Source organism: Mirounga leonina, unplaced genomic scaffold, assembly GCF_011800145.1.
Source record: "Mirounga leonina isolate KUSES-001 unplaced genomic scaffold, KU_Mleo_1.0 Mir_165, whole genome shotgun sequence".
Lineage (NCBI taxonomy): Eukaryota > Metazoa > Chordata > Mammalia > Carnivora > Phocidae > Mirounga > Mirounga leonina.
This window is the reverse complement of record NW_023270415.1, coordinates 49,136,486-49,158,354: the sequence shown is the minus strand read 5'-3', so window position 1 is coordinate 49,158,354 and position 21,869 is coordinate 49,136,486. Positions and strand designations below refer to the sequence as shown.

General features: G+C 41.0%; 1 protein-coding gene across 19 annotated transcripts in view; it reads right to left on the bottom strand.

Annotated features, from left to right (window-relative positions):
• The window catches only part of RIMS2 (regulating synaptic membrane exocytosis 2), a 580,329-nt gene extending 564,099 nt beyond the window's left edge, over positions 1 to 16,230 (bottom strand). For all 19 annotated transcript variants that reach the window (XM_035011697.1, XM_035011686.1, XM_035011694.1 and 16 more), the window contains exon 1: positions 16,055 to 16,230. In XM_035011697.1, the coding sequence (XP_034867588.1) occupies positions 16,055 to 16,230 (176 nt within the window). The remainder of the gene's footprint in view (positions 1 to 16,054) is intronic.
• Positions 16,231 to 21,869: the final 5,639 nt, after the last annotated feature.

Here is a 21,869-nt window from a genome sequence, read left to right as displayed (position 1 = left end):
GACCCAGAAGTTAAGAACACCGTCAACTTTTATTTTGATGCTACTTTTCACTAAAATTTATTAAAACTACAAAGCAAATAAAATTTCGGAGGGAGGCGGTGCCTGGGTGGCTCAGTCGTTAAGCATCTGCCTTTGGCTCAGGTCACGGTCCCAGGGTCCTGGGATCGAGCCCCACATGGAGCTCCCCGCTCTGTGGGAAGCCTGTTTCTCCATCTCTCACTCCCCCTGCTTATGTTCCCGCTCTCGCTGTGTCCCTCTCTGTCAAATAAGTAAATAAAATCTTTAAAAAAAAAAAAATTCAGAGGGAGAAATATAAGTAATTATCCTAGGGAGTGCAAATTTTCTATTACCAATCCTGTCCATCTTGTAGTAATTATATTTTTCGACAAACATTCTTGATTTTCCTTCCATACATGGTAGGACTGTACTACTCTACCCTGAGTGAGGCATAGTCAGGAACTTGCTTGGGCCAGTGAAATGTGAGCACAACTTTTATATATATTTCTGAGAGGACACTTGAAGAGACAGCTTGCAGCTGACCACAGTCTCTCTTTTCCTTTGCTCTCAATGTTCCAGATAGCTTCTCCCTCGGCCTGTCCCAGAATGAGGATGACACAGAGACCCAAAGTGCCCCAGAGAAAACATACAGTGTGAAAAGGCAACACACCTATATTGTTTTAAGCTACTGATATTTAGGGAGAGCATAGTTTATGAATTTATAAATTTACTGTCTCTCAGCCCCAAATCCACCCTTCTTTGTCCTGTTGTGATACTGGATCTGGACTCGGTAGCCATTTGTCTTTCACCAGTTGGCACAGTGTTAATAAGCTCTGTCGGCAGAGGGAGCCAGAGCAGCGTTAAAGGAAGAAGGGGCTTCTCTTTCTGGTTCTGGATGCTTCCTTGTTATTTTCTGTGTTCCTGGCTGCCAGGAGTTTCCAGGACACCAGTGGCATTCACCCTCCTAGCATGTTTCCCTGGCACCCCAGTGGGCATCTTTCCGTCACTTTCAGTAGCACCCCAGCAGGCACCCCATAGGTGGCTTCCCGGCGAGTTCCCCGGGAACTCCAGCCAGCTTCTCTGCAAGCCCTACCAACACCCTCACAGATGATTTCCAGCTTGCCTGCCCCAGCGTGTGGCAGCTCCCTGGGCCATAGCCACACCCTCTGACAAGGGCTGAATCTCAGCTTTAGCCTTGGGGGAAAGGGATCTCTTCCAAATTTGTTCCTTCCTTGGGTACTCAGCCTCAGCATTAAAAGAGGTGGCTGCTCCCAGCTACAGGTTAATAATCCTTTATATTAAAGTTTTCCTGTTCAAATTACTACTGTAGTTTCTGTCTCCTGACTGGACTCTGACATCTAGTCTATCCTAACATATACAACTATATACTGAGACATGGATTTATGTTAGTAATTTTGAAGGACAACTTGGGTTCTTTTTCTACTTTATTTCATAGCTACTTTTAATGTTCTATTGCCTAAGTTAAACCAAGTTATAATATAAACTAAGTTATATTTTAAACACTGACATAAAGTTTGTCATAATATACACTGTATCTTTTCATTCATTCAGACTTCTTAGCTAATCATTATAAGAAAAAAAAAATACATGAAGGCACACTCATTGCAGGGTAAGATAAGGTTCTTTGACCAAACATGCAAGAGAAACCGTAATCTTGTCAAAAGATTTAAGTCCAAATCTTTATTTACTCATACTGTGAATAAAGTTTATGCTGAATCTTAAAAATGACTATCAGATAATGAAAATACTGCATTTGGAAACATTTCAATAACTCCTCACTACCTAATCATATGGCAAAATTACTCCTCCCTCTATAAAAATAAATCCAAGTATTAACTAAAATGACTACTTAGGAAGAGTACATACATTCTCCTTCTGTATAGAGCCCAGAATAATTCACACTCTTTGCCCCTAATCCTCCTACCCCAACTCCAGATAAGCCAAAATTTTCATTCAGGAGGAAATTGTTAAATAAATTAAAAAATGAAGAGCAAATTGTGAGTGATTTGAGGGAAATAAGGTATTATAAACCCGTGGAAAAGTGCATTATAAAATATTACTTCAGAGATATCATTTTGGAATTTGTATCATTGAATACAAACATATTTTAAAAAAACAATAATAGTACAAGGTCTACTTTATAAAAAACATATATCCAAACTTGTATCTAGTGGCACTTACTAGAAAAATGTAAGGAGAATAATGGCCTCCCAAAGATGTTCACATTCAAATTCCAAGAACATGTAAATGCATATCCTTACACAGAAAAAGGGAGTTTACAGATGTGGTTAAGATGGGAAGATTATTCTGGAATATCTGCGTGGGCCCAATCTAATCACATGAGTACTTAAAAGAGAAAAATCTTCCCCTCCTTTAGGCAGAGAGAGATGCAATGACAGAAGAAGGGCTAGAGATGGCATCAGGAGAAAGATTCAACACCCCATTGCTGGTTCCAAGTCGTAGGAGGCTGTGTGCAAGCACCAGAAAGAAGACTCTAGGACATTAGAACAGCATCCGGCTGACAGCCATCAGAAAACAGGGATCTAACTCAGTCCTATAACCTCAAGGAAGTGAATTCTTTCAACAATCCAAATGAGCAAGGAAACATCCCCCCTCTAGCTTCCAGGAAGAAATGCAGCCAATTCCTTTCATTTTAGTGCAGTGAGACCCACGATAGACTTCTGACCCACAGAACTGTGAGATAATAAATGTGTGTTGTTTCAAGCCTCTAATTTTGTTAGTAGTAGAAAACTAATAGAAAGAATACTATTTAAACCTTGGAAGATCTAGGTCTTACTTTATTAAAGAAAGTAGCAATGTTCTTTCAGGAATTAAAAAACTGAGTGTTCATAAAAGTATTTACTGATGATAAACTGGACTGATATCCTCTATAGTTATCAATGCTTTCCTCTTCTAGCTATTTATTTATTTAACAAACATTTGTATTTACTATGTGCTAGAAACTCTTCTAAGAGCTTTACAAGTGTAAACTCAATTAATCCACATAATAACTTCTGAAGTAGGTATTATATTTTGTCCTCACTGATTTCATGTATTGTTAAAAACATATGCTTGATTGTTAGTTTAATTAAGCCATGCACCATAACCAATAGCTCTCATGTCCAAGACAGGTAACAATGAAACTTCTTACAAATGTGTCCACTAAATTCCAAAGATAATCACTTCTTAAGGTATCAGCTCCTATCCACCGTTATGCAGTGCCAGGCTTAATTATTCATTCAAAAAACATTTATATCCATTCACAATGGACCACCCACTGCAAAGACAGTCCTTTCTCTAAAATCTATTAGAAAAGAGTTTTAAAGTAAGACAATAACTATAATATAATAAAGTGTAGTTATTAAAAGCGCAAATTCTAGAGTATGACTGTTTAGGCTAAAATCCTGGCTCCCTACTGAAAACTTTGAGCATACAACTTGAGTCTACATTTTTTTCATCCATAAAAATGAGAAAATAGTTAAGTATCTCATAAGATTGTGTAGGGGCTGAAATCAGATAATGCATATATAGTGTAGCATATTAATAGTACAATAAGCATCCAGTACATGTTGGCTATTGAGTATTAATGTTGTAAGAGTTATAACAGAGGTATGCAATAAGGGTTACGAGAACACAAAGGAGAGTCATCTAACCCAGTTTTCAGCTGGCTGGAAACCTGAGATGAATCTGAGTTAAGAAGTAGTAGGGACTGGGGCTTCTGGGTGGCTCAGTCGGCTAAGTGTCTGCCTTCAGCTCAGGTCATGGTCCTGGAGTCCCAGGATCGAGTCCCACATTGGGTTCCCTGCTCAGCAGGGAATCTGCTTCTCCCTCTGACCCTCTGCCCTCTCATGCTCTCTCTCTCTCTCTCTCTCTCAAATAAATAAATTAAAATCTTAAAAAAAAAAAAAAAGAAGTAGTAGGACTTAGGGGCACCTGGCTGACTCAGTCGGTGGAACATGGGACTCTTGATCTCAGGGTTGTGAGTTCAAGCCCCACATTGGGTGTAGAGATTACTTAAAAATAAAATCTTTTTAAAAAAAGAAAGAACTAGTAGGACTTAGCCAGAGAAAAGTGGGTTGCGCTTTCTAGGCACAGAGACCAGTATATGCTAAACTATAGATGAAAGATTAAAAAAAAATAGGGAACTAACTTCACTTCAGTATAACCAAAACAGGTGGAGTGCTTCCCATGAAAGACTACCAGCATATAAAGACTGATAAAACATCACAAAAGGACTTCTGTGACACACCTAGACATCTAGGCTGTATACTAAATGCAGTGGAGAGGCACTGATGAATATTGATGACTTTAAAATAGATTTGTGTATTAGAGTGTTGTAGTATTACGGAAGTTGAGTTAGAGGAGGTGAGCCTGAAAGTGGAGATACCTATTTAGAAACGAATAATTAAGGAAAATATAATAAAGGCATGAAACAGTGAAGCAATAATGAAGATGGAGAGGCGACAGATTTCAAAGATCTTTGGGAGATAATAATGACAGGATTTGGTAACTGATTATATTTGAGAGCTGAGGGAGAAGAAGGAAATTAGAATGATCCCCACACACACACACATACACACACACCAAGCTTTATTAACAAATGTTTATTGGCTAACAACTACGTGCCTGGCACTGCCCTGAGCATAAAAAGATGATTAAACTTGGCCCATGACTTCAAAGAAACCAATGATACCAAGGAGAAAGTAGAGATTAGTAACTACTGTTGCATATCAGATACATTATAAAATAGTTATGTACAAAATGCTATAACAATTGAGAGAAGAGACAGCTAACAAATGTACCAAAGGACTGTATCTCTTCAGGGCAATGGAGGTGGGCACAAAACTGCTCACCAGGTAAAGAGTAAGGGCATGTGCATAATCAAAGAATTAAAAAAAAAAGAATTAAAGAACATGACATACAGAGAGATTCATTAAAAGATTACTGTGGATACATTGAAGAAAGTAGATTGTGAATACCTCAGGTCATGGTCCATTCACATTCACAATCCCAATAAATTTTTACTGAACCACAGTGTATCCAGCAAACAGATGGCATATCCAAACTGCATAACTAGTGTTTAATAAAGAGACTATTTTACAAAGGTGTGGGCGGGGTTTAAGGAAACCAACAAGCAGTATGGGGGGCTGGCAACAGTGAAAAGCGATTTCCAGGACCAGAAGAAAGTAGTTATACTAAGAGGGCCAGCAGATGGAACTGTTGTTTTCAATAGAAAGACACAACCAACTGCAAAGTCCTGCTCTGAAGGAACCCTGGGAACAAATAATATGATCTCACTGTCCTCCTTCCCTCCAAACCACAAATATCTCACGACACAGAACCCAACTAAAAGTCAGAACCAAGAGAGCCCACTGGTGCAATCCATAGAGGTCAGCTTCCCACTGTATACAGCAAAGTGAGGGAAAAGTCGTAGAGTAGGAGTAGATCTACGCAGGTGAATGAAAAAATAAGTAACATGCAGTAATAAAAGTTCAACGACATTCAACTAGATCTCTTTCTGGTCTTATAAAATTCGCTTCCAATTTTATAAACCTTCCTAACCTTTAGTTCGGAAATGGAATTTAACCATTATAGCCTTCAACCTGCAAAACTTCTAACACGAGACTTCAGTTTATTCTAAAATAGATTGGAGGATTGCAAATTTTTCTGTCTCATCATGAAGTCTGTATCCTATATCTGCTTCCAGAGCAAGTATCTCTTTTATGATTCAGTAGATGTACCTTCTTGCACACTCAATAACAAATCCCCAGTTGGGGTACAGCCCAGTTGTCACCAAGCAGATAGAACAGACCCTTCCTGGTAAATTCTGTACTCAAGAATCCTATGGCTGAGTTAAGACTTAAGTTAGCTTAGACCAGAAAATTGTTAAAGAGAAATCAACCTGTGGTAATAAAGTTCAGTACCACGGAAGTACTTCTGGAGTCGACCAGTGCAGATGGGAACTTTAAAGCTTTCCCAAAGTTGTTTTTTTGTTTTTTAATTTAAATTCAATTAGCCAACTTATAGGACATCACTAGTTTCAGATGTAGCATTCAACAATCCATCAGTTGAGTACAGCACCCAGTGCTCATCACATCACGTGCCTTCCTTAATGCCCATCACCCAATTACCCCATCGCCCCACCCACCTCCCCTCCAGCAACCCTCAGTTTGTTTCCTAGAGTTAAGAGTCTCTCATGGTTTTTCTCCCTCTCTGATGACTTCCCATTCTGTTTTCCCTCCCTTCCCCTATGGTCCTCTGCCCTGTTCCTTATGTTCCACATATGAGTGAAACCATATAACTGTCTTTCTCTGACTGACTTATTTCACTCAGCATAATACCCTCCAGTTCCATCCACATCAATGTAAATGGTAAGTACTCATCCTTTCTGATGGCTGAGTAAAGCTTTCCCAGAGTTAAATAAGTAATAGATAATAAGGGAATTGATATTACTTAAGATAGCCACAGTTATAGATACACTCCTAAAATCAGTGACTTAACACAGAAATGTATCTCTTATTCATACAAAGTCTAATGCGGGGGGGGGGGGAGGGGAGGCCGGGGGAGGGGAGGGGAGGCCGGGGTAGGGGAGGTTAAGTCATCAGCCAGAACTTAATCACATGAACCCATTTAGAAACAAGGAAAGCTGGAAAAGGTAGTCCAGGGCTGGGCAGCTGGGCAGCAACAACTCTGTGAAAGAGGAATGTAAATCTTTGATGAAAACCTAGCTATTTCCACTACAAAATTCATTTTTTACAAAAAAAAATTGTGCAAATAAAAGCATTAATTCTTTCAGCTTTTAGTCAAAAGGAATTCTGTGTGATGTGATGAATGATGAAACAGATTATTCATATATGTGCCTGAGAAGCAAATCCTTTACCAAAACCACCATTATGGTTATTCTGTTATCTAGCTATATTGTTTAGTATAAACCTTTTTTCCCAGTTTTAGCATCTCAGTAGCCTAGTTGCAGGATGCACGATGCATTTTTCCCTTACAGCTAAACATAAACTTAGTTGGGAAAAAAAAAAAAAAGCTGCCTAAGTGCATAGAGAGTTCCATCTTCCTCCTGTGCCTGAAAGGGCATTTAACCAGCATCACTGTTTAGCAGAACCTACCAAATTCTGTGTGTGTTACATAAGGATGTTAAATGTTTACAATCTATAAACTGTATATAAGTTCTTAACTCTAAATGCCAGATGATATGCTATATGATATGGAAAATACAAATTAGAGCTTTTTGACATGTATATATAACATAGATATAATCCATGTTCATAATACATAAACTGTATAAAAGTTGTCCATTCTTAGCCTTAGACTCTCTAGTTGCCTACAGTTTTGGCTACCTACAGTAGGTAAAATAATATTGTATCATTCCTGGGTCTAGACCTGTTCTTAACTTTTCCCTTTCTATAATCCTATTTCTAATCCTATTTCTGAAACTGCCCATCACAAAATCCAACAAAACTTATCTCTCTCTCATAACACAACACTGAAATCTGCAATAATTCACTAATATAAAGAGGAACAGAATCTTCACCAACCACAATGTCATTCCACAGCTAATATCTTTCCTATATTTCCCTAAACTACACTCACATTTCCAAAATTCCCTAGAAGGTGATGTAGGAATATATACAAAAAAGGAAATTTGTAGGGCATCTGGGTGGCTCAGTCGTTAAGCGTCTGCCTTCAGCTCAGGTCATGATCCCAGGGTCCTGGGATCGAGCCCCGCAACGGGCTCCCTGCTCAGCAGGAAACCTGCTTCTCCCTCTCCCACTCCCTCTGCTTGTGTTCCCTCTCTCGCTGTGTCTCTCTCTGTCAAATAAATAAATAAAATCTTTAAAAAAAAAAGAATTTAAAAGGACAAAATGTCTGACACCCTCTAACAATACCAAAGAGACAACACTCTCACTTGATTAGTCTGATATATTTTTTACTATGGTCATGATGTACTAAAAACACCTTTATTGGGGCGCCTGGGTGGCTCAGTCGTTGGGCGTCTGCCTTCGGCTTGGGTCATGATCTCAGGGTCCTGGAATCGAGCCCCACATCGGGCTCCCTGCTCGGCGGGAGGCCTGCTTCTCCCTCTTCGACTCCCCCTGCTGTGTTCCCTCTCTCGCTGTGCCTCTCTCTGTCAAATAAATAAATAAAATCTTAAAAAAAAAAGATTTAAAAAAAAAAAACCTTTATTGTGTTTTTTCATGACACTTTATATTTCAATGTGTTCATATGATTATGGTTGGCCTCCGACTGTCTCTGGGGAGAATTGTTTCTATCCAAAATATTCTGTACATCATTTACCATTCAGCTCTGTGAAGCACATTGGAAATTTTTTTTTTAATTTATTATGTTATGTTAGTCACCATACAATACATCATTGGTTTTTGATGTTGTGATCCACGATCCATTGTTTTCATATAACACCCAGTGCTCCATGCAATACATGCCCTCCTTAATACCCATCACCGAGCTACCAAATCCCCCTCCCCCCTCCCCTCTAAAACCCTGTTTCTCAGGGTCCATAGTCTCTCATGGTTCATCTCTCCCTCCAATTCCCCCCCCCATTTTTCCCTTCCTTCTCCTAATATCCTCCATGCTATTCCTTGTTTCACAAATAAGTGAAACCATATGATAATTGACTTTCTCTGCTTGACTTATTTCACTTAGCATAATCTCCTCCAGTCCCATCCATGTTGATGTAAAAGTTGGGTATTCATCCTTTCTGATGGCTGAGTAATATTCCATTGTATATAAGGACCACATCTTCTTTATCCATTCATCTGTTGAAGGGCATCTCGGCTCTTTCCATAGTTTGGCTATTGCAGACATTGCTGCTATGAACATTGGGGTGCATATGGCCCTTCTTTTCACTACATCTGTGTCTTTGGGTAAATACCCAGGAGTGCGATTGCTGGGTCATAGGGTAGCTCTATTTTTAAATTTTTGAGGAACCTCCACACTGTTTTCCAAAGTGGCTGTACCAACGTGCATTCCCACCAACAGTGTAAGAGGGTTCCCCTTTCTCCACAACCTCTCCAACATTTGTTGTTTCTTTCCCTGTCCATTTTTGCCATTCTAACTGGTGTAAGGTGGTATCTCAGTGTGGTTTTGATTTGGATTTCCCTGATGGCTAATGATGATGAACATTTTTTCATGTGTTTGTTAGCCATTTGTATGTCTTCTTCAGAGAAGTGTCTGTTCATCTTTTCTGCCCACTTTTTGACTTGATTATTTGTTTTTTGGGTGTTGAGTTTGAGAAGTTCTTTATAGATTTTGGATACCAGCCCTTTATCTGTAGTGTCATTTGCAAATATCTTCTCCCATTCTGTGGGTTGCCTCTTTGTTTTGTTGACTGTTTCCTTTGCTGTGCAGAAGCTTTTTATCTTGATGAAGTCCCAAAAGTTCATTTTTGCTTTTGTTTCACCAGCTTTTGGAGATGTATCTTGAAAGAAGTTGCTGTGGGCGATGTCAAAGAGGTTACTGCCTATGTTCTCCTCTAGGATTTTGATGGATTCCTGTCTCACATTGAGGTCTTTCATCCACTTTGAGTTTATCTTTGTGAATGGTGTTAGAGAATGGTCGAGTTTCATTCTTCAAGCACATTGGAAATTTACAAACACTTCCAAATTAAAGTAATAATTTTTAAAGCAAAATATTCCTTATATTAAACAAATTAAAATTTCAAAATGACATATCACAATATTCTTCTGGTTTCTAGTCAAAACAGATATGTGCTTAATCTGAAAGAAAGAGGAGTTGCAATCATACACAAATACTGTAAGTTTGCTTCGAGCAATATAAGCAAAATTGGACGTATGTTTAAGAATTATAGTTGATTTCAAAAATAAGGGCACTAATACCTAAGCAAACCTTTTTCTTTTCAATTATTGAATTTCACCTTGAAAGGAATCAGTACCTAAATGAACACAGTATCTCATTCCCAATGTTTCATTCATTCACCCAACTAATAATTTTGAGTACTACTATGCATAAAGCATTGTGTTAGGTTAGAAGCAGAGACTGAAATAGTGAGCAAGACAGACAGGGTGTTTGCTCTCTGGGAGTTTATAATCTAGCAAGGTAGACAGACCATAAACAAATAAATTGTAAATTTTAATAAGCATAAGTGGGGAAACATTAAAGATGTTGTAGAAAAGAAGAAAGAGAACCTACTTAAGAAAGAGGCAAGAACACAAACTTGAAGCTAAGGTCAGAAAGATGAGAAAGAGGCAGTCATACAAAGATTGTGTGCATCTGAGAAGCAATGCAAAGGAGAAGAGCACTCTGAACTGTAATAATTCTTCAGAATCCATTAACATGATAAGATTCTCTGAGTTCTCAGATATAATATGAATAAGACAAATAAATAAATACATATTTTTATTAGTAGAGTAAAAAATTGATCCCAGGCAAATCTAAGGACAATCATAGAGTAATCTGCACAAATTAGTTTCCTCACATTCACCCAAAACAATCAGTATTTTGCCAATAACCAATAATTTGGTGTATTATTTTCACTACTACCCCTTAGTTTCCAGACTCTTTAAGAATGGTTTTTGCTGTGGAAACTGCTTCCAATTCATCACCTTCCCTGACCTTCTAGATAACTAATGAAGTCACTTAAAAATCTTCAGGTATTCTTCTAACTTCCCAGTAGACAAGGAAGAGAATGTCTCAATTTAAAAAAAAAAAGGTAAGATTTCACCCAGGAATGCTATAATAATATTAAGGCCTAGAAACTGTTGTCTATAATCAGTTAATAACAACTATTCGTTGCACACCTACTTATGCCAGGACATTTAGTCTATATTGATCACAACAATCCTTCAAGGTAGGCATTATTATTCAGATAACAGAGCTGAGGAAACACGGGCTCAGAGTGCTTAACAACATAAGTAAGACCTTGCAGTTATTAATTGGTAAAATAAGGTTTCAAGTCAAAATCCATCTGGTCCCTCACACTTGCCTCCATTACCTCTCTCTTTGTCACACAGTATGACTAGTTCCTTATCAACATATATCGTCAACAAAAAGATATTATTTAACTGTCCTAGTTAATTTAAAATACAGAATATATATAATTTATTACGTACTGTCTCATAAAATGCCAATCAATGTTTTAGAATGCATTTTAAATTCTTAGAAACTATAGGTTTTCAATTTTTGACAATGGCCATGGCTATTTACGTGTACAATAATGATTTTTATTTAAAAGTCTTCATGATTAAATTGCATCTATTATTTGACATGCCTTGTTCTTAAAATTTCATTTAGCTCTAAGAAGACAATATGGTAGTTTTTTAAATATTAGGATGAAGAAGATCATTCTAACTACATCATAAACCTCAAAGCCATAAAAAAAGTAATAAATTCAAACACATTTTTAAAAAAATCCTGACCAATAAAAAAAGGTCATAAAACAAATGACAATAAAAAGAGCTTCTACAAATCACTAAAAATGACCAACAGAAAAATAAGACTTTAAACAAATGTAAAAGGCTCTCAGCCTCACTGATAATAAGTAAACTTCAATTAAATCTACAATGGCATATTTTTCACCAAAATATTGGCAAAGATTATCACACACTGAATTGGAAAGGATGTAGGAGTCTCCCTAGTTTATGTCACTTATGCATACTTATTCTATGAAAGTAAATTTGGCAATATTTATTAAAATTTAAAATACACTGACCTTTTGACCCAACAATGCATTTCTAGGAATTTATTCCAAAGATACATTCACACACATAGGAAATGATATATGTACAAAGATATTTATCACAGTGCTTTTCTAATGGCAAAATAATTAGAATCAACCTAAATATCCAAAAATATGGTTCTAGTTAAAGAAATTACAGAGTATTCACAAAATGAGATATTATGCAGCCACTAAAATGAATGAGAAAACTATATATTAATGGGTGTGGAACTGATCTCCTAAAAAGTAAACTGCAGTACACATTTGTGGTTTTTATATGTACACATATACATCCACATATCTGTGTGCACACACATACACACATACACATACATATGTGTGATGTACACACATATCTACTCCTACATATAGAATATTTCTAGAATGGTATACAATAAACTGGCAAGAGTAGTTGCCTCTAGCTTGGGGAAAAACACAGCTAAGAAATTTTGTACTATAGGTATATATTATCCATTAAATAAAGAAGCTTATAAATTGACTTTGAAAAATACTCTTAAATTATTTTTAAAAATCTAGAACTGCTCATCTATGTTTTAAATGTAAGTTAAATTGTCACTCTGATCTATCATGAAACTTTTGCTCATTGTCTTCCTTTATTTGGGGAGTAAATTATCTCTTTGACATTAACAGAAAATCCAAACTAAGAATAAAAAGATAATTTATACATCAAGAAACATAATTTCTAATTTGATATAAAAAAACTCTCATCTGAAAGACTATAATATGCACTAGTAGAAACTCAATAAATATTTACTGAATGAATACTTTTCTATTGATTTCAGTGGTTTTGCTTTTCTCATGCATTTTTTTCACAATACCACCACCACAACAACAAAACCTCACTGAAAAATACAAACTTAATAAATTATGCTTTAATTTCAAAGAAATCATTCTTCATTTTCCCAACAAAATTTGTAATCTGCCTCATTAACATTACCACAAGTCATAGCAACATTACTTATTAGGTACCTAATATGTGTAGGTGTTAAAGATGCTGCAAAACAGAAACTTCAAAGAAGAGTACATTTTTATTCTTGCCCTCAAGAAGCTTACAATCTTGAAAGACAAGACTTAAAAATATTAATAAGTAAAAGAACATTATAGATTTTACCAGTAGATTGAGTTATCAAAACTAAAACTATAAAAGGATTTTCATGTAAGGATAAAAAAAGTAATTACTGATCTATTGAGGGATCTACTGAGATATAAAATGCTTCCAAACTTTTAGTATCTCAATTCCATGTTAAATGAAATTACTTGATGGTGACAGAAGATTTCTTGAGTATGTGGATGTTCAGCAAGGCTTTGAAGAAATTGCTAATAATTAAATATAAATAGTTCTTAATTAATCTCTTCCCAAAGAGAGAGATTACTATAGTAATGGTCTCAATAGTGGTCTCAATCTCCTTTGATTGCTCACCTCTCTCATTAAAAATATCTCAGGCATGAACTTCTTAATACGTGTGTATTTATTCACAAATTATATGTATCTTAATATTGTCAAACTATATATTAAATATCAGTAAAACAATTTCTTTTTCAAATAGAAATAGAAGTTTTAATATTCTCTTCCTGTACTCCAACATATCATCTTGTGATGTACTTTGGTATGCACACCCCACTCTGTATGAATACTTAGTATGAAAATATTTTCATCCAATGGTTTCAGTTTTTCACACATCAAACTTATCTTCTAATATAGTTGTTACAAGCAGCAGACATGAATTTGATTTTCAGCTTCTCTCTGCCCATGACCTTCTCTCAGAATAGATGTTAACATGCAATTAAATGGACATTACTAAAGAAAAACAAAGGATAATATAGTCTTGACCGGATGAACAGTCCCTAAAACTTAATGAGAAATAGTAATCATTGAAGAATACTAGTATTATTTTTTCTTATACATAGTATTTATAACTTAATACCCAATATAATATTACTTAATAAATTATAAAATTCTTCAAAACTATCTTTATTACAATTCTATCATAAAGTCTATTCTTTTCCTCATTTTCCTTGCCTCATCTTACTTTATTACAAAAGCCAAAAACATTTTTAAACAACATTTAAAATTAAATGTTTTATGCTTTAACCTCCAAAAACTTCTTGTTAAAATGAATATAAAAATAATTCTGAAACCATATAGGCCACTTTGAGGTATGACTCCTTCCAAGACTATTAGGTAGAAATGCAAAAAGATATTTAAAATAAATATGAACAGATTTTTCATCAATGTAATTTCATAGACTGTATGAGTGTATGTTTAGAGAATGTTTTTACCTAAACTATGCAATTATGAATGCATGAACATTATATGTATTTGCATAGTATGTAGGTTTACATAGAAATGTAATGTATATAATATACCTACGTGAAAAAACCTTTCACAACATTTTCCTAATGTAATATACTGGTCACTCTGAGTAATTCTTAATTTAGTATTCAAAAGTTGGTTTACATTTCTATATATCAGCACAAGAGTGAACTAGCCAGTAAATACTACGATTTAGCATACTACAAAGAAATAAAAACACATTGTACATTTAAATATGTGGGTCAAAGAAATAAAACTACATTTTATTTGACATCATTTTGGCACCACTAATTTTATTGCAATTATAGTAAAAAGTATAGATTCATATATCTGAATATCACACTCTAAGTTATCAAAAGCTTGGTATTGTCAGTATATATAGTTAAAGCAAAGTGAGTAGAATGCTCATAAAGCTTTTAAAAATAATGCTTTATTCCTCCATTAGTTAAAATAAGCTACTTAATCTCTTAACCGTTTTTCATTTCCCAAGCCTACTAATAAATCATATTCCCAAACAAGTCTCCAAACCCAGAAATTAGCTTTGAAAAAGTAATTCTTCTTTATTCCAGTTAATATGTCAGGAACATTTGCTCTCTTAGCGCTTCAATATTTTTTTAGAAATTGTATTTTTCTCAGATATTTGATACATTTGTTACCACAATTTATAGTATTTTTCATTAAAATATGAAAATATATATGTATAGACAGAAACTTGTTTCTTTATAAATGTATTAAAGAATACTGAATTGAACAACCTGTTTTTAAAATTTACATGATTAGAGGTCATGTATTAGTTCCTTCATAGAGGAACTCTACTCTTTCAATTGTGTGCTTCTGTGGAGAATATGGGAAAAGTGTATTTGATAACACGCAGAACCATCCCACCTTTAACATATAAACTGTACAAGTTAATCTCTTAGTACATAATTCATTTCAAGTAAAAAGAAAAAAGTTGAGTTGGAAAAACATAAAAAGGTTACGCGTCTTCTGCACAATCTCTTTCATACAGTAACTGAGAAATCAAATGCCCATAAAACATTTAAAAGCAAACCTGTAGAAACAAATCTCTTTGCTAGACTGAAAGAAAAGGAGTCGCGAAGCTGTATATGTCTGGACAGTTCCCTGGTGCTGAAGTTACACAGCGCTAAACCGATGCCTGGGTGCTGCTTTTACTATCCCACCCTCGTCAAAATCCTGGCTGCCTACACTATGAACACGAGTACTAGAACTTCGCAAGGTAGGAAGCATCCCAAACTGCAGTAATGGTAGGAAAGGGAGCCTCTTCAGAGTCTCCTCAGGATTAAACAGATTTACTAGTTGCAAACAGAAAGAGCAGCAGAGTGCAGGGTGTTAGAACCCGCCGAGGGGGAGGGGCTGGAAGATGGCGGCGGCCGCACACCCACCCGAGACATGCCAGAGCTTAGGCCCCTCGCCTGCACCGCCGCCCTCCTGCCCGCAGCGACCGTGGGCAGCTCTGCTCGTCTCCGCGTTGGAGGCAGAGCCGCCCTGCGGAAACGCCGGACGAGGCGCTCCGGCTGCGCCCGCATCCCCGGCGGCGCGCCTTCGCCCGGGTCCCGGCCGGGGAGCACCTGTGCACGGCCATATTGGATTCACTGCCCCAGTCACTGCCTCCGCACCCGGGCGGCTGGAAGGGAGAGGGGACGCGCGGAGCCTGGGTTCAGCTTCAGCCCCGTGGGGGCCCTGGAGCCCAACTGGCCCGCGAGGGAAGTCGGAAGGACGCCCGGGAAAATTACAGCGTCCAAGGGCTCGCCATCCTCATCTCAACCGGCCTCGGCGCCCTCCCTCCCCGACACACACCCCCGCACTCTGACACCCAGAAAGCAGCCCCGGCGGCCGGCGCCGGCCGCAACCCTCGTGGCCCAGGCGCCGCCGGCCGGAGGGAGGGCGGCGATCCCCGGCGCGCAGGCGGCCGCAGGGCAGCGGCCGTGGGGGCGGAGGGGAGGGAGGGAGGCGGGAAGATGGAGCCGGGTCCTTACTTGAGCACCGACTGCTCCTTCTCCTCTTCTTTCTTCTGCCGATCCATGACGGCCAGGATGATTTTCCTCTCCTCCTCCGTGAGGTGGCTGAGGTCGGGCATCTCGGGCTGCAGGGGCGGCTGAGAAGCCGCCGGGGTGGGAGCCGGGCGGCCCCGCGGCCCGACAGGAGCCGACATGTTTGGTGGAGCTTAACCACCCTAGGGAAGCAGGGAGGCAACTCCACTGGCGGCGGCGGCGGCACCCGCGCGGGCGGCTGGGGCAGCCTCCGGCGCTGGGACAAATACATACAAATCAATGGCCTTCAATCCGAGGCGACAGCCCCCCTCCCCCAAGAAAGAAAGAGCCGGGGCGGGGGGGCGGGCGAGAGGGCGAGCGCGGGGGTAGTGAGGGCTGAGGAGTGCGCTCCGGGAAATGTTTCTTCTTCCCGGGGGCGAAGGGCTGGCAAGTGAGCGGTTTGGCAGAGAGAGCGGGAGGCCGGGCCGGGACGCGGTGTGCGCGGAGCGGCGGGGGAGGGTGGTGGAGTAAGGTGGCGGGGACGGCTAAGGGTGGGGTGACTGGAAGGAGCGGGCGGGAGGGCGGCGCGCCGGCCGGGGCGCGAGTGTGTCCGGCGGGGGCGCGCGCCGCCGCGGAGGGGAAAGGGGTAAGCTGCGAAGTAGCCCCCTGGGGGAGTCCCGGGGACTCGCTCCAGGCGCTGGGAGGCAGCGTCCTGCCAGCCGGAGGGGCCGCCGGGGCGGGAGCCGAGAGGGTAGTAAGGAAACAGGGGCTAATTTCCCAGAGAAGCAGCTCAGCTGTCCCGCCGACTGACGCGTCACTGGGCTTCCAGGCGCCGCGGAGGGAGGACCCCTCCAGAAACAGCCGGGAAAGGGCCGCGGGGCCGAGGACGGCCGCCGGAGACCGCTCCGGGCTAGAGCGGAGAAGCGAAAGCGGGGAAGGGACGACAAGGGCTCGCGGCGGAGATTCCCGGGGCCCATCGGCTGCCAACGCCCGGATCCGAGCGAGCTCCGACGCGTAGCACGGTCGGGCGCTGGTGCTTCCTCATCACGCGCCTGCCGGCGGACCCTCAGCCGCCGCCGCCCCTTGGCTCCCTGGAGTCGGCGCCGAGGGCCGACTCCCTACGCCGCTGCCGCTGCTGCCGCCGCCGCTCGGTGCCGCCGCCCGCGCCTCCTCCGCCCCTCCGCCTCCCGGGCTCCTCCCGCGGGGGCCGCGTCACCTCCCGGCCGCCCAGGCCAGGGCACGGCGAGCACCCCTCCCGAGCGCGACCTGTGGGCTGGGGGCGGGCGGGGAGGGGGGGTGGGGAGCGAGTTTTCGGGGGGCGCTGGAGAACGAGAGCCTGTGAGGGGGCGCCTGAGGAGTCGAGAGTCGGGGCGAAGAGTGAGCCTTGGTAGATGGGGGCGCCCTGGGGGTCGGGTCGGGCGGTAAAGGAGTGGGAGCCTGGGGGCAGGGGAGAAGATGGGGTGCGACTGGGAAGTGGGGGCACCTCTGGTTTTAGAAAGGAGGGAACTGTTCGGAATAAGGGAGAGGATGTCCAGGTGTCGGGCTTGGAGATGTAAGAGTGAGTGCGTGGAGGGGCTCCCGAGGTGTCATGGGTGGGGTCCTGGAAGGAGGGTCCCCTTGGGTGCCGGGGGTGAGGGGGCTCGCCAGGGTTCCTTAAAAGGAGAGAGAGGGAGCTATGAGCAAGTAGGGAGTGCAGGTGATGTCGAGGACCAGGAACCCTGTGCAGGAGGTGGGGGGTGGGGAGGGGAGGATGAGGAAGTTCTGGAAAACTGAGGGCTTTTGGCCAAGAATGCGTGGAGAGGTACTGAGGGGACAACATGGGAGAGCGCAGAGAAGTAGGGATATGAGATTGGGGGAGTTAGGGTTTGTCTGGGAGAGGTGTGAGGATGAAGAGGAGCCGGGAAGCCGTGAGGGTGCTAGGATAATCCGGTGGGTGAGAATGAGCCTGAGCCTGGGCCAAGGGCTGCGGTCTATTTGGCCCTTCCTGGGGGGCCTCGTCTAGAGAGAAGAGGCAGAGAAACAAGGGGATCAGGTTAACGTCTGCGTCTGTTTTTAGAGGCACAGAGATGGATTCAGTGAAAGATACAGAGAACCAGCTGAGGGAGAATGGCAGTGGCTGCCGCCGCCTTCTCTGGACCCAGCTGTGCGCAGTCCGGACAACCCTCCGGGTGGGGGCAGGACTGGGAGCGAACTGGGAGGGGTGGAGGAGAGGCCCCATGGCCCTGACTGGGGGTGCATCACTAGTGACCATCCTCTTCTGGGCGCTCTCCACAAGAGAGTTGGGGAGTGTGTGTGTGTGTGTGTGTGTGTATTATGTGCACACCCCTACCTCACCTTCCACACTTGCAGTGTTTAGTACCAGGCCAGATTATGGTCAGATGAGTAGTGTAAGGCCTTTGGGGGTTGTATTATATTTACCTTCTTGGTGTGTAGTAAGCACTCTCCCTCCTGCCTCTGTTCCCCAGGTACCATATGACTAACTCCCAATTTAAGAGAGCTGGGGACAGACAAAGCAGCCCTAGAAGTCTCTTGTGACTTCTAAGCTTAAATGTCTGTGTTTCTTTTCTCCCATGCCTTGTAATTGGGAAGAGGGAAGAAGGAAAAGTTTACTTAAGTGCTCTTGTTTTTTTAACTCCCTTGCTTCAAACCAAAAGAGCATACTCCAAATGATTCCTTTTTCATCTTTTTAGAGCTAAGCAAACTAGAAGAGATCATATGTATCCCAATTTACTACATCAAAAACTAATGATGTAATGTATGGTGATTAACATAACATAATAATAAAAAAATTTTTGTTTTAGTTGAGAGTTAGAGAACTTAATAAATCTCTAAGCCAGCCTCGTCATCCTACGGGAAATTGAAGACTTAAAAATCAGCCACCTAGTAATGGCAGCACTACAACTAGAACCTAGATATTTTTACTCCAGTGTGAAACCATGGTGGTTTTCAACCCTGGCTGCACATTAAAATTATCTGGGTCACTTTTCAAAAATACCACCTGGGTCCAACCCTAGATCAAATGAATCAATCTCTGGGGTTAGGACCCTGGCCTGGTCATGGGTATATTTTGACACTCCCTAAGTGACTAATGTACAACAAAGGTTCAGAATTACACCGTGAGCATCGCAAAATAGAAAACAGGAGGAACTGGGAGGCGGAGAACAAGAAGAACACTTCTTTTAGTTATTTTAGGTTGAGTACGTAAAGGTAAACTTAAAAGCGGTTGTCCAAATTAAACAGTTTCGGTGTTCCCTTTACAGTAGAGCCACATCCTGGACCCTGCACTATTTTCTACCAGTAACACAGCATGCGGGGTGCCAGTGGCTGTGTTTCCCTGCACCCCCACTGCCTCTCACCTCCCTGGAGACACTGTGAAATACAATGCACAGGAGATGGTATCATGGGGACAGCTGACTTCTTACAGGATTGAAACAGAAGTGAGTGATCTTACTGTGTTTCATTTTTACATTTCTTTACTACAACACATGATTTTCCTATTAAAGGGAATCCTCAGGAAGTATCTTAAAATCATCTTTTACCTTGATTCATGTATCTTTCCAAGATAAAAATGGGTCAGACTATATATCATATGGATAAAATATCACATAGAGGGGCGCCTGGGTGGCTCAGTCGTTAAGCGTCTGCCTTCGGCTCAGGTCATGGTCCCAGGGTCCTGGGATTGAGCCCCACATCGGGCCTCTGCTCGGCGGGAAGCCTGCTTCTCCCTCTCACACTCCCCCTGCTTGTGTTCCTTCTCTTGTTGTGTCTGTCAAATAAATAAAATCTTTAAAATATATATATATCACATAGAATTTTTAATGGGCTACTTTTCAAAGTAATAGGCCCAACTTAATATAAGATTGCTATGCTCAGAACTAAAAGTACCTTCAAAATACCTCTATCCTTCAAAAGATCTCTATCTTTTGATCTATAGTCTGGAGCTTAGAGGCATTTTGTTTTGTTTGTTCTGGTTTCGTATTTACTTAAAATGCTTATCATATCTTACTGTATCCTGTATGGCATATGTTTTGCTTGGGCATGTCCCTCAAATATATGAATTTGAGGTTGAGTTCAAACTGATTGTTCTTAACTTTAGAAGTAACTGACCGTCTTCATCATTGAATTCTCAAGGTCCTCTTGACAGGCTACACACTAACTCCAAAGTGCAAGTCCTTTCTTCAATTCCGATAGGGACACAAGTTTGTAAAGCCTTTAAGTCTGTGGACTTTAATTTTTACATGTGAGTAAGAGCTACTTGTAATCTACTAAATAAGTCATATGAAGCATATCTAAACTAAAATCATAAACTAATCACTAGAATCTACTGAGGACTCAGCACTCTGCTAAGATTATCTGGCTCCCTGAAATCATTGAAATCATTGCAGCTTTCTTACTGTACATGAATATATGTAGGTGGTTGGTATTTCTATAGTTTCTCCTAACAGATCTCCCTGCTTGTATCCTTGCAGCTCTACAGTCTTTTCTCAACACAGCATGAAGAGCAAGCCTCCTAAAACAGTAATCAAATCATATCACTCCACTGGTCAAAATCTTGTGGTGGCTCTCCATATTCAGTAAGTCAAAGTTAAACTCTTTAATTGGCCTACAAGTCCCACATAATCTCTCTGACCTCATCCACTACTTTCTTTCAAGCTTTCCTCTAGCTGTTCCCTCTGCCTAGAACACTCTTCGCTGAAGTATTCACTTGCTGACTTCCTCTGCTCCTTCAAACTTTTGCTCAGTTATTCATCCTGTTTAATATTCCAGCCTGCCCCACTGCTCCCTGGTTGCTCCAGTCTCCATTACTGTACCCTACTTTTCTTTTTTCCATAGCACTGGCCGTTCTCTGACAACTTTTACTGCACGTTCACTAATATCCCAATACTAATGTATATCATTAGTTATCAACTTCCCTCTACTGGAACATAAGCATATGCACAGAGCAGGATTTTTACTCATGTAGCCCAAACACCTAGACACTACATAGCACATTGTAGGTGTTCCAACAAACACCTGTTGAATGAATTTCTGGAGAGAGAATTTGTCATCATTATTGGTTTAAGTTGGGCAGGAGAAAGGGGAAAAAGCATTCTCAAAAGAGGGAAACACAGGTACAGAGAAGTAAGATCTAAACTTTGTCAAGGTATATAGGTTCCTTTACAGTTCATCTCCTGCCTACCTCTAGGCTTTTCTCCAATCCAGCCTACCAACATATTCCCCTCTGCAGCCATGACAACCTTGATGCACTTTACTGAATGTGTAGTTTCTCATTTCTGTGACTTTCTACTCCCTCTCCCATAACCCTCTTCTCAGTCAGTTATCTTCTTTGTCTTCATATGCTCATCCCTTCCTTTCTCCTCTTTCCAACATTTTAGCCCGGGCTCTCTCAGCACTGCCCAGACCTTGCTCACAGATAGCACTTGTCACATGGCATTGTAAGCATTTACTTCCTTCTCTGTAGCCTCAACTACACCATGAATTCTTTAAGAGCAAGGAATATGCCTTCCACTCCAGTTTCCCCACGGCCTGCCAAACTATCTTATATGTTATAGGGGCTCAATAAATATATGCTCCACAATTACATGAGTGGTCACAAAGTAATGAGAAAAATCACTGTTACTGGAGTATGCGGGGAAAGAGGCAGAGAACTGTAGCAAGACATAAAGCCGGAGAAATAGGTTGTAGGAAGATTATGCTACAACCTTATATGCTGTGATGAAGAATTTGAACTTGCCCTATAGTCCTTGGACAGGCAGTGGAGGGTTTTTTTATGCACAGGACTGACATGATCAGCTTTAATTTTCAGGAGAATATCCTGCCT